General features: G+C 43.4%; 1 protein-coding gene across 1 annotated transcript; it reads right to left on the bottom strand.

Moving 5' to 3' along the window:
* Positions 1 to 126: 126 nt before the first annotated feature.
* Positions 127 to 4416, bottom strand: LOC143785244 (serine protease 27-like). Its single transcript, XM_077273966.1, has 6 exons — positions 3912 to 4416; positions 3728 to 3754; positions 3312 to 3474; positions 2772 to 3049; positions 2200 to 2369; positions 127 to 540 (listed from the first exon to the last, which is right to left on the bottom strand). Exons 1-6 carry the CDS (start codon positions 3952 to 3954, stop codon positions 127 to 129), a joined length of 1095 nt encoding a protein of 364 aa, XP_077130081.1. The 5' UTR covers positions 3955 to 4416.
* Positions 4417 to 13630: the final 9214 nt, after the last annotated feature.

The raw sequence follows: 13630 nt of genomic DNA, 5'->3' as shown, positions 1-13630 counted from the left end.
GGATGATAGGGGTAGAGATCGTGTAGCAGTCCAGCCAGGACACATGAAGATCATCATTGCCATCCTGACCTTCTGGTGGACAGAGCGTTGGACGATCTCACAGCTGCTGCAGAACTCATCATGTAACTATAGAAGAAGTAGGAGACCCAGGAGGACGAGCATTGCATTAGCCATGGACCAGAGCCTTGCATGTGCCCCGTTGCCCACTAGAAGTCCTGTCTTTGGCTCGCTGCTGTCGTCCGTTAGGTTCCCACTTTCTGTGTAGTTTATCTCGTACAGTATGTAGCTCTGGCTGCTGTTCTCTGGATTGAACCTGAATTGAGGATTCACTTTCTCGACGTGTTGGGTGAATTGGAAAGCCTTCAGTTTATTGCTGTTCTCTGAGGACGCCATGTACAGATCAATCCAGGACACGTAATTTTGGACTCTTGTATAGACACCAGGATGATAGGGCTCTGCACATCCAACACCCCAACTGATAATGCCCATCTGCACCCAGACACCTTTAATATTGCAAACTAGGGGTCCACCGGAATCACCCTGCAAGAAAAAGTTAATGTTAATTCAGGGCAATCCAATTTTTTTGTTATTTGCTTCAAGTGAGTTCAGCAACATGGCAACTGGCCCCCCTTTTCTGATTTGTAAAGTGCTCAAAAAAGAGTTAAAAAAATACTATCCTTGCAGCTCTACTGTCCCATTACCACAGCCCCCATCTTTTGCTGCAAGCATCTTCTTCCAGGCTCTTTCTTCTCTTGCTGCATCTTCACTTTACACCTGGCCAGTAGGCCTCTGAACTCACGACAAATCACATGATGTCATAATGTGGTCTCCTGAAGGGCAGACTAGGCCTCAAGTGGCACACGTAATGATTAGTGATGAGCGAGTGTACTCATTGCTTGGGTTTTCCCGAGCACGCTCGGGTGGTTTCCGAGTATTTCTGACTGCTCGGAGATTTAGTTTTCCTTGCCGCAGCTGGATGATTTGCGGCTACTAGACAGCTTGATTACATGTGGGGATTCTCTAGCAACCAGGCAACCCCCACATGTACTCAAGCTGGCTAGTAGCTGTAACTCATCCAGTTGCGGCAAGGAAAACTAAATCTCCGAGCACTAAAAAATATTCGGAGACCACCCGAGCAACGAGTATACTCGCTCATCACTAGTAATGATGTCATGATGTTCATTGTGATATCAAAGGCGTACTCAGCACCAGAAGCCCCAGAGCGGAGTCAATGTGCCATACGAGGACCTCATGCATGTGGTGGCTCAGTTGAGGCTGGATGAAGCTGCATGCAGGACAGGATGGTGGGCTACGGTGGTAGTACAGGTAAGCAGAGAGGTGACCATTATTTTTTTTTTCAAAGACTTGAAGAAAAAGCGCAAAAAAATGTTCACTAACAAAAGCAATTATCAATAAAAATTTGAGATAAGAACCAGATGAAGAACCTGGCACCACAACACTCAGGATGGGGACTGTCTCAAACCTCAAAGTTTGTTTGTGGACCCCATTGAACGCAGGAATCTGTTATATCTGCATCCAATTATATAGATCAGAGCCACATAATCATTTAGAGCAGTCTGCAAGCAATGACAGAAACTCCCAAACGTGCAAAATTCGAACAATTGGAGTCAGAACTACTGTCTTTAGAGTAAAAAGATAGTATTTATTAAAGATCACCATTTACAACAATATAGTAAGAGCGTGTAATCAACTCAAAATAACTACACCAATGAAGGACACAGGTAACAAATCCAAAAATCCACACTAATAAAAGAAATCCGACCTGAGGCATCAAGTTCTTAAGGTATATAAGCCGTATAATAACAATCAGTGCATGTCCCAAAAGACACCTAATCGCATAAACATATACAAGATTGATCCTCACCCATTGTGGTCGTAGTGTGGAAATGGACTGCCAGCCCCTACGCGCGTTTCGCGTAGGCTTCTTCGGGGGGGCCGTCGAGGGGAGATCTTAATATGTGATTTTGTTATTTAATAAATACTTACTATCTTTTTACTCTAAAGACACTATATCTGCATTCAGTAGCATGATTTTTAGACGCCTTAGTGCTGTGCTATGAAATTGTTATCTTATTTCCATAAAGTGACTTCTCAATGAAGGACCTTCTGGTAGAACAGAGCTCCAACAGAACAGTCGTCAAGAAGATCATCACATAGTGGTTCCATATCTTCACATACCTGGCAGGCATCCTTCTGTCCATATTTGAACCCGGCACAAATCATATCGTCCTGGATCAGTTTGATTCTGGAGCTGTAGCCCAAGCTCTCCCGATACAAGGATTCACAGTTGTTGTTGCTGATCAGAGGGAGCTGGACCGCCTGCAGAGTCTTCGGGCCTGTGAGTGGCACTGCAAGGAGAAGAAGCCATCATTACAACCAGTTAGATGTCTAATCCAGATTATCTGGATTCTGGAGGCCAGATAACCCTACATAGTCTCCTGCCCCAGAAGTAGTCCCCTGTGATAGTATTTGCCAGATGACTGGTGACATTCCCCAATAATCAGCCAACAGAGCCTTGTGATGACCATGTTATGTGCCAGTCATCATAATGACCAGCTCTTTGTGATGATTACTCAAGATTACATTGAAAAGTTAACTATTTGGGGTAGTCTTCTCAAAGAGGTTGGGAAAAATGCAAAATATATGGTGGACCCCAAAATGTGTTACAGGAAAATCAAGCCTGTATAATGGGAGGTTTGTGAAGACGTTTATATCCCGATGTCTATGGCATAGTCTACTTCAGGTCTTACCGTTATCCCTGACATAACCCCATCCGGTTGCCCAGCACAGCATTCCCTCTGGAAGGTTTACGGTATTGGCCGGCAGACAGACTGGAAGTATAGTTGGAGTATAAGTAACCGGGCTCTCCAGCTTCACCAAGGCAATGTCTCCACTGGATCCTTGTTCTGCGTAGGTCGGATATACAATGACTTGTTTCACTTTTCTGACCACAATTTTTCGGTCCTGCAGATCTGAGAGCTTCTGTACTCCAAGGTATACAGTGAATTGTGAAACATCCACCACCGGCCTGTAAGAGTAATGATTGAGACATGTGTCAGTCAATGTCATACACCTCCTGGAAAGCCTTCATCTAAAGCCGGGAGGTAAAGAATGGGGACAAGAACCATTGAAGGCCTCAGCTGTCACCATCAGTATGGGAAGCCTAGGATCTACCATAGATCGAGAAGATGTTCCCCCAAGTGCAGTGTAACTAGATTTCTATAAATACAGAGCTTGATATTTTATATGTGAACACGTCCATAGAAACAGAAGTGATAGTGAAAACTTACGTTTCAAAGCAATGGGCGGCTGTGAGCACCCAAGACTCGCTGATCAGTGACCCGCCGCATTGGCTGCCATCATAGAGCTTCAGGTAGACCTGCCACGGCCATTGTCCGATAGTCGAATCTGCTCCTCCAACGATTTTATCTGCTACCAATGGTTTTCCACAACCTGCACCATCCAAAGAAATGCCATCAGATACTAATACACCCAAGACCGACCAGTTACGTGTCAACTACTGCTGCAGCTAATCCTGACCACGCACCACCCTGATACCATGTATGTTACCAGAGTAGGGCCAAGTACAAGCTCCTAGACTTTTTCAGTAAAAATCGATGATATTCTCATTTAGTTGACCCCTTTATAATATATTCATAGTGTAACATTCACAGAAATTATCCAAGAATATAAAAGATATATTTACATATCATCGCCAGAAGTCCTGGGAATCCTGGGAAAGATGAACATTGGACCAAAGGGGAACCATGGAAAGAGAAGAAATGAAAAGAAGATACAATCAATGGCACAAGCATCAATGACATTATAATGACCATAAAAAGCCAAAAATGATGAAACTTTGAGCGTTACTTGTAGGGTCAGGTTCTTACCGTGCAGTGAGAGGACTGTGAGGACCACAAGGAGCTTCTGCATGATGCTGTGCTGGTGGCTGTGGTTGTCCTCCTGTTATCTCCGGGTATTCTTTGATTATTGTGATGTCCTTTGTAGTTTCTTGGGTCGAGGACATGACTTTTATAGAGACCTAGAGCTGCCCGACTGGTTCTTACTCATTAGCAACTTAGCCAAGATGTCTAGTAGGCACTAAATGATACCCTGGAGGGAGAAGATAGACCTCAGCCGATCTGTCACTCCATTGTGTTATGACTTTCTCCATCCCACGTAGGATTAGCTTGAAATTGAGAGCTTGGTGTCAATTCTATAAAGTTCCAAAATTGACAAAAAAGTTGCTTGTTACTACAGTTTTTGTAGAAGTATAATATTCTCAAATATAAATGAAACATTAATCAACACGGATCACAGGTCGTCCTCCGACGGCTCAGGCTCAGTCATTGCTTCCAGGGTTTTATCCATTTTATTTACTTATTTTATTTTTACTTTTTTGTCATTTTCAAATTATCTACGTCAGTGATTTTCAACCAGTGTTCCGTGGCACACTAGTGTGCCGCGAGACATGGTCGGGTGTGCCGCGGGGAAAGTTCCCCAAACTATGTTGCCCCCTTTGTTTTGTTCCCCGGCAATGCGCAGCGATGCGCAGTCACGGAATAACACATGCGCGAGCTTTGAACGCTCGCGCGACTTAATCACGTCACCGAGGCCGGCGCATCATCCTGAGAGCGGAGAGACTCTCGCATTTGCCCGCCGCCAAGGTAATGCCCGCCAATAATGCTGTGTATAATCATTAAGTCACCAACAGCTCATTAACAGTTAATCAGCTGTTGCTGACTATATGAGCTTTTGCCTGAGTATATGAACTGTTGGCAGAATACTCAGCATATGAGCTGGTACTTTTAGTACCTGGCAGAGGTCCTTTAAGTGTGGCAGATAATGTAATACTCTTCTATTTTAGTGTGTGGCTGCGCACACTATCTCAGCAGTGATGGAGAAGTATTTGAGAATGGAAAAGGCAAATGCCGAACAGGACCCTGGACACAATTCTAACCCAGATGAAGGCCCTAGTATGAGAGGTCGACAAAAGAAAAAAGACAAGACGGTGAGCTCAAGGCAATACAGTGAAAGCTATCTTTCATTTGGATTTACTTTCAGTGGGGATGCGACAGCTCCAACACCACTGTGCTTGGTGTGTGGTGAGAAGCTATCCAATAGCGTCATGGTGCCAAGCAAGCTTAAACGCCATCTCCAAACGAAACACCCTTCCGTTCAAAACAAGCCGATGGAGTATTTTGTACGCTTACGTACAAACAATGAGAAAGGGGCAACTTTTTTGAGAAAAAGCACAAAGGTAAATGAGAGAGCCCTCAAAGCTAGCTACATTGTTGCTGAACTCATAGCTAAATCAAAAAAGTCACACACTGTGGCAGAAACATTAATACTGCCAGCTTGTAAAGCTATTGTAAATGAGATGCTTGGCCCTGACGCAGCCAAAGAGATAGCTAAAGTGCCTCTCTCTGATGACACAATTGCCAGACGGATTGATGACATGTCTGCGGACATTGAAACAGTTGTTTTGGAAAAGGTGCGGATCAGTAAGAAATTTGTCTTGCAACTTGATGAGTCGACGGATATCAGTGGACATTGTCAGCTGTTGGCCAATGTGCGTTTTGTGGATGGAGAAGCCATTAGAGAAAACTTCCTATTTTGCAAGGCACTGCCAGAAAAATCAACAGGAGAGGTAATATTCCAGGTCACATCGGAATATCTTGATAAAAGTGGGCTTACATGGGAAAACTGCACAGGTGTCTGCACTGATGGAGCCGCAGCCATGGTCGGGCGCTTCAAAGGCTTTGTAAGTAGGGTTAAAGAAAGAAACCCAGATGTTCTTGTTACCCACTGTTTCTTGCACCGTGAGGCCCTTGTTGCAAAGACATTACCAGCAGATCTAGCTCCCGTGTTGGATGATGTTGTGCGCATAGTGAACTTTGTGAAGACGCGACCTTTGAGATGTCGCTTATTTGCATCTTTGTGTACAGAAATGGGAGCGGAACATAAAATCTTATTGCTCCACACGGAGGTCAGGTGGCTGTCACGCGGCAAAGTGCTGGCCCGTGTGTAGGAGTTGCGAGAGGAACTTAAAATATTTCTGACAAACGAGAGGTCCGATTATTCAAAGCTGCTTGCAAGTGATGAGTGGTGTGCAAAGCTGGCATACCTGGCTGATATATTTCAATATCTGAATGAAATAAACACACGGATGCAAGGCCGAAATGAAAATCTGCTTACAAGCACTGATAAAATGAACGGATTCCGTTTAAAGTTGCAGCTCTGGCAGCATGTGCAGGGTGGCAACCTTCAGATGTTCCCGCTCACCGAGAAACTGCATGATGACAACACTGCTGCAATGTGCGAGGTGATTGGCTGTTGTGAATTTCGTTCTTGGGCTCCCTCCGGTGGTTGTAAATGGTACTTTTGTGAATTCTGCCCTTGGGCTCCCTCTGGTGGTTTTGAGTGGAACTGCTGCTCCTTGGGTTTAGCATTAGCAGCTGCTTCCACTGATCGTCTCTCTTGGCTCTGCTATTTAGCCTGGTTCTAGTCTTCAGCCAGTGCCAGCTGTCAATGTTTCTTGGTTGGATTCAGATCTCTCCTTGGATTTCTCTGATAGCCTGTCCATTTCTGCAAAGATAAGTCATTGCTTGTTCTTTTGGTTGTCCACTTGCTGTGGACTTAATCGTTCAGCTCATGTTATGTTTTTTCTTGTCCAGCTTGTCAGTATGATATATTCAGCTTAGCTGGAAGCTCTGGGGAAGCAGATTTGCCCCTCCACACCGTGAGTCGGTGTGGAGATTTTTTGTAAACTCTGTGTGGATTTTTAGCTTTTAATACTGACCGCACAGTATCCTTTTCTATCTTGTCTATCTAGATTAGAATTGGCCTCCTTTGCTAAATCTTGTTTTCATTCTGTGTATGTCATTTCCCTCTCCACTCACAGTCAATATTTGTGGGGGGCTATCTTTCCTTTGGGGATTTTCTCTGAGGCAAGTTAGCTTTCTGTTTCCATCTTTAGGGGTAGTTAGTTCTCAGGCTGTGACGAGGTGTCTAGGGAGTGACAGGAACATCCCACGGCTTCTTCTAGTGTTGGTGTTAGGATTAGGAACTGTGGTCAGTACAGATACCACCTCCTCAGAGCTCGTCCCATGTTGCTCCTTAACCACCAGGTCATAACAATTGGCAGACATTTGAAAACTCTTGAGGAGAAGTTATCGTTTTATTTCTCTTCAACCTTCACAGAATGCCTTGACTGGGTTAGGGACCCATACAGCTCATTATCCATTGCTGGAAAGGACATGACTTTAAAGGAGCAAGAGGAACTCATTGAACTGAAGCAAGATCGCGGTTTAAAGCTAAAGTTTGCTGATCTTCCTTTGGACAGTTTTTGGTTATCTGTTGCCAAGGAGTTCCCCATTCTGGCCAACAAAGCTATTTTGACATTGCTCCCATTTTCGACCACATATCTATGTGAGCTGGGCTTCTCAAGCTTGACTGCGATAAAAACTAAAAACAGGGAGAGACTGAGAACTGTTGAGGAAGAGCTTCGTGTGCGTCTTTCCACCATTCCTGCCAGGATATCCCTTTTGTGTTTATCGAAACAGGCCCAGGTTTCACACTGAGTGAGTATAAATACATTTAGAATCTATATTATTAACTATATGTAGAATATGTACTGTTTTAGTGTCATTTTGTGCCATTTTGGTTGGTGGTGTGCCCCGGGATTTTTTAAGTATAAAAAGTGTGCCGCGGCTCAAAAAAGGTTGAAAATCACTGATCTACGTCACAAAATAGATAAACTTTCCAAAACATTAAAAACGTGTTCTTAGTTGTCTGCCTCAATAGATTGGATGGCAGGAAAAGAGTGAGATCTTCTTTACTTTGCACTTTTCATTTCTTTTTTAGGTCATTTTTTTTTTAATAGAAAGTGCAACAAATATGTTGTGTGTGACCAGACCTCCCGGTGGTCAGTAAGGTCTCTGTGAGGCTCAGTGCTGGCTCCATTCAAGCTTGTCGGGGTCTAGATCCCAGACCCCCAAAACTGGATCTGTTCAATAGTGAGGGTCCAGAGGGGGGCTGTATTGCACGGAATTCCATAATAATGTTTTTTATCTAAACTGTGCAGCCCCTTTTCCCCTACTTCTACTTTATACCTTGCTCATTCCTAGCATCATGCGAGTCTCTTATTCTTCATATTCCCGCTCTCTGAATTTGGGACGGCAAAATAACGACACAAAAACCTGGAATCCAGAAACACAGAAATGTTTTGTGTCATTTTATATTATACATTTCGTGTTGTGAAGGGCTTTATTACGGGCTTTGGGTTTTTATTATCTTTGCTGTTTTATATTGAATTTTTTAATACATTTTATTTTGCTTAATTTTGGATGTTTTCTGCTTAATGAGTTGTAATTTGTGTTGTTTTTGGTTACATGTGTTATTTTGTGTAATATTTCGTGATGTTGTGTTGTATTTTTGCAGTATTTTTTTGCTGTTTTAGGCTGGATTTTTAGTTTGATTTTATTTTTCCGTTTTGTATTTTGTGTTTTATTTATTTATGTATTTATTTTACATTTTGCTGCACTCTATGATTTTAAGCTGACTTTTAATCTTTCTGGGGGGTTTTGTTGTTTTGATGCATTTTATGGCATTTTTGTGTTTATTTTGAATTTCCTAATCCACTGCTCAAAAAAAAAAAAAGTGAACACATAAACAACAGACTATAACTACAAATAAATCAAACTTCTGTGAAATCAAACTGTCCACTTAGGAAGCAACACTGTTTGACAATAAATTTCACATGCTGTTGTGCAAATGGAATAGACAACAGATGGAAATTATTGGCAATTATTAAGACCCCCTCAATAAAGGAGTGGTTCTACAGGTGGGGGTCACAGACCACATCTCAGTACAATGCTTTCTGGCTGATGTTTTGGTCACTTTTGAATGTTGGTTGTGTTTTCACACTCGTGGTAGCATGAGACGGACTCTACAACCCACACAAGTGGCTCAGGTAGTGCAGCTCATCCAGGATGGCACATCAATGCGAGCTGTATCAAGGTTTGCTGTGTCTGTCAGCGTAGTGTCCAGAGGCTGGAGGCGCTACCAGGAGACAGGCCAGTACACCAGGAGACGTGGAGGGGGCCGTAGGAGGGCAACAACCCACCAGCAGGACCGCTACCACCGCCTTTGTGCAAGGAGGAACAGGAGGAGCACTGCCAGAGCCCTGAAAAATGACCCCCAGCAGGTCACAAATGTGCATGTGTCTGCACAAACGGCTAGAAACCGACTCCATGGGATGCTCTGAGGGCCCGATGTCCACAGATGGGGGTTGTGCTCACAGCCCAACACCGTGCAGGACTCTTGGCATTTGCCTCAGAACACCAGGATTGGCAACTTCACCACTGGCGCCCTGTGCTCTTCACAGATGAAAGCAGGTTCACACTGAGCACATGTGACAGACGTGACAGAGTCTGGAGACGCCGTGGAGAGCGATCTGCTGCCTGCAACATCCTTCAGCATGACCGGTTTGGCAGTGGGTCAGTAATTGTGTGGGGTGGCATTTCTTTGGAGGGCCGCACAGCCCTCCATGTGCTCGCCAGAGGTAGCCTGACTGCCATTAGGTACCGAGATGAGATCCTCAGACCCCTTGTGAGACCATATGCTGGTGCGGTTGGCCCTGGGTTCCTCCTAATGCAGGACAATGCCAGACCTCATGTAGCTGGAGTGTGTCAGCAGTTCCTGCAAGATGAAGGCAGTGAAGCTATTGACTGGCCCGCCCGTTCCCCAGACCTGAATCTGATTGACCACATCTGGGACATCATGTCTCGCTCCATCCACCAGCGTCACGTTGCACCACAGACTGTCCAGGAGTTGGCGGATGCTTTAGTGCAGGTCTGAGAGGAGATCCGTCAGGAGACCATCCAGCGCCTCATCAGGAGCATGCCCAGGTGTTGTAGGGAGGTCATACAGGCACGTGGAGGCCACGCACACTACTGAGCATCATTTCCTTGTCTTGAGGGATTTTCACTGAAATTGGATCAGCCTGTTACTTCGTTTTCCACTTTGATTTTGAGCATCATTCCAACTCCAGACCTCCGTGGGATATTAGTTGTGATTTACGTTGATCATTTTTAGGTTTTATTGTTCTCAACACATTCCACTATGTAATGAATAAAGATTTACAACTGGAATATTTCATTCAGTGATATCTAGGATGTGGGATTTTAGTGTTCCCTATATTTTTTTGAGCAGTGTAATTTTTATCCATAGTTTTTGCTGCATTTTGTGTGTTTTGACTTGTATTTCATATAGTTTTTTTCTTTATTTTTTGCAGATTTGTGTTCTATTTTGATTTGTATTGTGATTTTTTTGCTGTAATGCAGTTTTTGTTGCTTTGTGTTATTTTTTTTACTGGAATTTTTTTTATGCTTTATTCTGTTATTCTGTTTTATGCTCCATTGTCTTCACCATTGTGACAAAGGAACAGGGCCGACCATGTGAGTTTATAAAACACTGAAGTCATCATTCATTGGCTAATTCACGTCACATGGGCACTGATTATTAATTACACATTTACTCTTTTGTATTTAACACGAGCGCTCGATGCAGGAGATATTCCACATTATGTATGCCAATAACGATGAGCAGGACTGTACTTACATTTCCTGCTGTGTTACATAGGACTGCAGATATTATGTATTCACATTTTCTGGTGTGTTACATAGGACTGCAGGTATTATATATGCACATTTCCTGGTGTGTTACATAGGACTGCAGGTATTATATATGCACATTTCCTGCTGTGTTACATAGGACTGCAGATATTATGTATTCACATTTTCTGGTGTGTTACATAGGACTGCAGGTATTATATATGCACATTTCCTGGTGTGTTACATAGGACTGCAGGTATTATGTATGCACATTTCCTGGTGAGTTGCATAGGACTGCAAGTATTATATATGCACATTTCCTGGTGTGTTACATAGGACTGCAGGTATTATGTATGCACATTTCCTGGCGAGTTACATAGGACTGCAGGTATTATATATGCACGTTTTCTGGTGTGTTACATAGGACTGCAGGTATTATATATGCACATTTCATGGTGAGTTACATAGGACTGCAGGTATTATATATGCACATTTTCTGCTGCGTTACATAGGACTGCAGGTATATATGCACATTTCCTGGTGTGTTACATAGGACTGCAGGTATTATATATGCACATTTTCTGGTGTGTTACATAGGACTGCAGGTATTATACATGCACATTTTCTGGTGTGTTACATAGGACTGCAGGTATTATATATGCACATTTCCTGGTGTGTTACATAGGACTGCAGGTATTATATATGCACATTTTCTGGTGTGTTACATAGGACTGCAGGCATTATGAATGCACATTTTCTGGTGTGTTACATAGGACTGCAGGTATTATATATGCACATTTCCTGGTGAGTTACATAGGACTGCAGGTATTATGTATGCACATTCCTGGTGAGTTACATAGGACTGCAGGTATTATGTATTCACATTTCCTGGTGTGTTACATAGGACTGCAGGTATTATGTATGCACATTCCTGGTGAGTTACATAGGACTGCAGGTATTATGTATGCACATTCCTGGTGAGTTACATAGGACGACTGCAGGTATTATCTATGCACATTTTCTGGTGTGCTACATAGGACTGCATGTATTATATATGCACATTTACTGGTGAGTTACATAGGACTGCATGTATTATATATGCACATTTACTGGTGTGTTACATAGGACTGCAGGTATTATCTATGCACATTTCCTGGTGAGTTACATGGGACTGCAGGTATTATGTATGCACATTCCTGGTGAGTTACATAGGACTGCAGGTATTATGTATGCACATTCCTGGTGAGTTACATAGGACTGCAGGTATTATGTATGCACATTCCTGGTGAGTTACATAGGACTGCAGGTGTTATGTATGCACATTCCTGGTGAGTTACATAGGACTGCAGGTATTATGTATGCACATTTCCTGGTGAGTTACATAGGACTGCAGGTATTATCTATGCAGTCCCTGTGAGGTTACATAGGATTTCAGTGCTGCACTTGGTTCAGTGGATTGTTTGCTGATTTGCTTTCGCCGCTGATTATCCTGGCACCGGAGGAGCCGAGCAGTTTGATACTGGTTTATCCAGCGGGGTCCTGGAGGGCGAGCATGCAATCTCACCCACCCCAGAGGAGCAGACGTCTGCAGTCGTGCGTTGCTTGGCCAGCTATACGGGTCCAGAGCTGGAGGATCAGGGCTTCTGTTGTCTCCACGTGCTCATAAAGTAGATTCCCGACTGATTATTGAGGGCCAGGCTCCCCAATATCAGAGACCGACCCCTAAGAAGCTTTACATAAAAGAAGTAATGCTCACATCCCTGCAATGACTGAGATCCTTGAGAGCCTCTGCACAGGACAGAGGAGGGGTTCAGAGTCACGACAATTTTTTTTACCTCCACGACCAATATTTATACCTAAATCTAATGCACCATGTTGAGGGGTGTAAATAGCGCAGGGATTGGATTCCACTAAATTCGTGGTACCTGAAGAGGCTTCACTACTCTTCTGCTTCACAATTACTGCTCTACGGTCTTCTCCTCATCTTCCATTCATCCAAGGTCCATCACCTCTTCTATCTATGGATGGTGGAGAAAGTGCTGGTCCTTGGAGTCTATTCCCAGCTTAATGTGGGTTTAGAATCAGAGTGGCCAGTGACTCCATTGCCCTCGACAAGCAAGAAGAACCAACGCTTCACTGTCCATGTGGCTAACACAATATAAGCTGAGCGCTTATGACTTGTTGTCATGGATGGAAGACACAATATCTCCAACTCTGTGAAGAAGAAAATTATCTCTCCATTGTCCATAGAAGACTTATACTCTACCAGCATTAGTCTCCTGAACATTATGTGTACAGAGGTCACAATCACTGGGAAGAAGAAAGAAGAAGAAATCTCCATTGTCCTTGGGAACCTTGGTGAAAGAGTTTGTAAGCCCAAATGTGGATGAAGAAGAAGATGGATCATCTGAAGAGTTGATGTCTCCTCTAACATCCCTACTCTCGTGAACACAATTATCTCCTTTTCTGTGAAGAAGACAAATACAACATCATTATGTTCCTTGGGAACTAAGTTGGACGCTGACAGAAGATGGATCATCTGGACACCAGCCGTTCTAATATGGCTCTGGGGAGTAGTCATCATACAGAAGCCATATCTCAGCTCTTGGTTCCTTGTTCTAATGGCTGTAGATGTTGGGGGTATAATATGATATTGTTGGTGAATTTTAGGGCAAGAATCTTGTGTCTAATGAAAAACAAAATCCACCTTTAACCAAAGAAACTTCAGGTCCTTCCAGAATCACCATCTAGATTAGATCTCATCATGTGAGAGGTGAACTACCTCCATAAAGGAGCAAAATATCCTACTGACCACCACAATACAATGACTCTTATCTTATGGAATGGGGCCTGTGAGGTTGCCCTGTCTGTGGACGTGACAACTTGCATCTTCTCCTCATGGCAGGAGCGTACGTGACATAAAAGTTGTTTTAGAGAGAGAGCTTGGTGGGAGATAATTAGTAATTCTTGCTTTTGTGTTGAAGATCTCATTA

This window comes from Ranitomeya variabilis, chromosome 7, assembly GCF_051348905.1.
Source record: "Ranitomeya variabilis isolate aRanVar5 chromosome 7, aRanVar5.hap1, whole genome shotgun sequence".
Lineage (NCBI taxonomy): Eukaryota > Metazoa > Chordata > Amphibia > Anura > Dendrobatidae > Ranitomeya > Ranitomeya variabilis.
This window is presented reverse-complemented; position numbering and strand designations above follow the sequence as displayed.